This window comes from Montipora capricornis, chromosome 7 (genome assembly GCF_036669925.1).
Source record: "Montipora capricornis isolate CH-2021 chromosome 7, ASM3666992v2, whole genome shotgun sequence".
Classification (NCBI taxonomy): domain Eukaryota; kingdom Metazoa; phylum Cnidaria; class Anthozoa; order Scleractinia; family Acroporidae; genus Montipora; species Montipora capricornis.
In genome coordinates this window covers 46,782,093-46,784,592 of record NC_090889.1, presented here as the reverse complement: position 1 = coordinate 46,784,592, position 2,500 = coordinate 46,782,093, and the positions used below count along the sequence as shown (strand labels likewise).

The 2,500-nt window shown below is 36.8% G+C and overlaps 1 protein-coding gene across 1 annotated transcript in view; it reads right to left on the bottom strand.

Moving 5' to 3' along the window:
* Nucleotides 1–2,500, bottom strand: part of LOC138057299 (smad nuclear-interacting protein 1-like) — a 25,112-nt gene that overhangs the window by 1,012 nt on the left and 21,600 nt on the right. The window contains exon 9 of the mRNA XM_068903354.1: nucleotides 680–770. Coding sequence (XP_068759455.1) covers nucleotides 680–770 — 91 coding nt within the window. The remainder of the gene's footprint in view (nucleotides 1–679; nucleotides 771–2,500) is intronic.

Below are 2,500 nucleotides of genomic sequence, written 5' to 3'. Positions count from 1 at the left end.
GCTTTCCGTGAATTGTTTGTAAGGTCACTTCAAAAAGTTTTTGTTGAGGCCCTTTGTTCAAGTACTTGGAACAGTCCTGTTTTTGTTGTTGTTGTTGTTGTTGTTTAGCACATGTTATCATGATTTCTCCTTATTTTTTGTAGGCAAGTTCATCATGAATTTTGATAACCTAAATGAATAATAACACATTGCACAAGCAAAACTGCTCAAAAACACTGCTCAAGAAATTGTTGGGTTCTTCATAATTGTCCATGATTTGGTCGCTGGTAACAAATTGTTATATTTGTATCTTGGGATGGGCCTCCATCGACAGTAGTATGAAGTTTTTATATGACATCATAATGGTGATTACAACCTTCAAAATCATTGCAAATTTAACCCTTCAAACTAGCCACATTGGGAGCCAACATCAATCTTCTATCTTTTGTAATGCACCTGTTGTATAGACCGTATTCATAAATATGGCGCCTAAGTAATTATTCTTTTGTCTTTATGCTAATCATCCTAACTAGCCTCGTAAACACGAGCAAAATTCAAAAGAATTTTGTTCCAAAGTGAGGCTAGTTAGGATGATTAGCACGAAGACAAAAGAATAATTTCTTAACCGCCATTTATGAATACGGTCTATAAATTTTAACTTTTTTACTCAATACATTTAAGTAAGATTCTTAAAAGATACCTTTTCCTTTAACTCATAAAATCGTCTTGACTCTATTCGCTGGTTGTTGAGGTACGTTCCATTGATAGAATCCAGGTCAATTATGTAGGGTCTAAGAATTTTTAAAAATATACCATGACCTACAGTATGGTTGCCACCTTGTTAAGCTCTTACTTTGCCATTAGTATGAATCAAAGGGTAAGATATCACAAGAATATTAGCAAAAAGAGCTCCTGTATCAATGAAATTACTGTTAGGGTGATTTTTAGTGAAGGATGTAAACTGCAGGTTGAAGGTCATTGTTTCACCACAGCTGAAACAACCCAAATCTTTACTAATGCTACCATTAAGCCTAAATATTATGCTCTAGATTATGTTTAAGCCTAAGGTTAGCATTTTTGTAAAGGTTTTGGTTGTTTCAGTTATGGTATTCATTTTGTCCTGTAGTACAAACTACTTTAATTCATGTTAAATTGCAGGATAAAGGTCAAGATTGAAGAAGATTGAACAAGAGTAAATTTCTGAATATGAATTAATGGTAAACAAAAGTCCCTGTGGAATTTTATTTTCTGACTAATCAACCAACCATGCCTCTGAGAGAAATGACAAGCTTTGGGAGCTATGCCTTCACTCAAATAAACCACATCTACAATGTTGTATCCAAGGAAAACGCTTTGGGAATGAAACGTTTTGTTCTAGCTATTTCCATATCATTTAAATGTAAATGGTACATTATAATGCAAAATTAATACAATACACAAAGAAAACCCCTGGGGGATTTGAATTGGGTAAAACATTGAGTTAGCCGATAAGCGACTGTTAACCAATCAGGATCAAGTAATCATCCCCTCTTGATTACCAAAAGTGCCCTCCATCTCAGCCAATCAGTATTAAGCAATTTTGCCCCATATTTGATAAATAGATTTAGCCAAGCCTAAAAGCAGAGCTCCCAGGTTATTTGTTCTTACAATAAGTTAATCTGGCTTGAGCCTGGAATCAAATCAAAACCCAGCACTTGGTCAGCGGACAAATTCCAAAAAAACAGCTGACCTTGATGAGCTCTAAACTTGAGCCCAGGATATGGTCACACGATACTGGTCAGAGGATACCTTGTTTTGACAGGTGTCAATTGACAGTAAAATGCATGTCCAATTTCAAAAATGTATGCTGTAAACGGCTACCATGTTGGTCGTCATCATCATCATTCCAATTTTGATCCGAGTTTATTTCCGTAAATGGGGGTGGCCGGATTTACCCCACTTTCGCAGCAATCTCTCTAACTCCCACTCTCCATTTCGCTCGATTCATGGCATCCTTTTTCTCCAATCCAACACTCTTGCTCTCCTTCTCCACTTGCCTCTTCCATGTCTCCTTTGGTCTTCCTCGCTTCCTCTTGCCCTTCACTTCAAACTCCCACCGCTTTTCTCAGAAAATGCCCATCATCCCTCCTCAACACATGCCCGTACCATCTCACTCCATTCGCCTTTGCCATCTGAATTATTATTATTATTATTATGAGGATATTATTAAAGTACTGAGCAACTTCCTCGAGCATATGTGCCCACAAGGACTGGATGCCTCTTCATAGGCCTTTTGCAACAAACTGGTCACTTGACTGACAATTGGTGAAATTAAAGTTTGGACTTTAAAATTCTAGAAATGGAAAGATTGTGTTTGTGTTAACCAGAATAAAAATTTTCAGAGAAATACATCTTAAGGTTAAGACTGTACGACCATTTAAACACTCTAAAACTCCACACTTTTGCTTATGAACGAAGAAAAAAGCTGTTGCCGTCCAGTGTGATTTTTCATAATGTGCCAGAGCTCAGATTCCTACTTTTG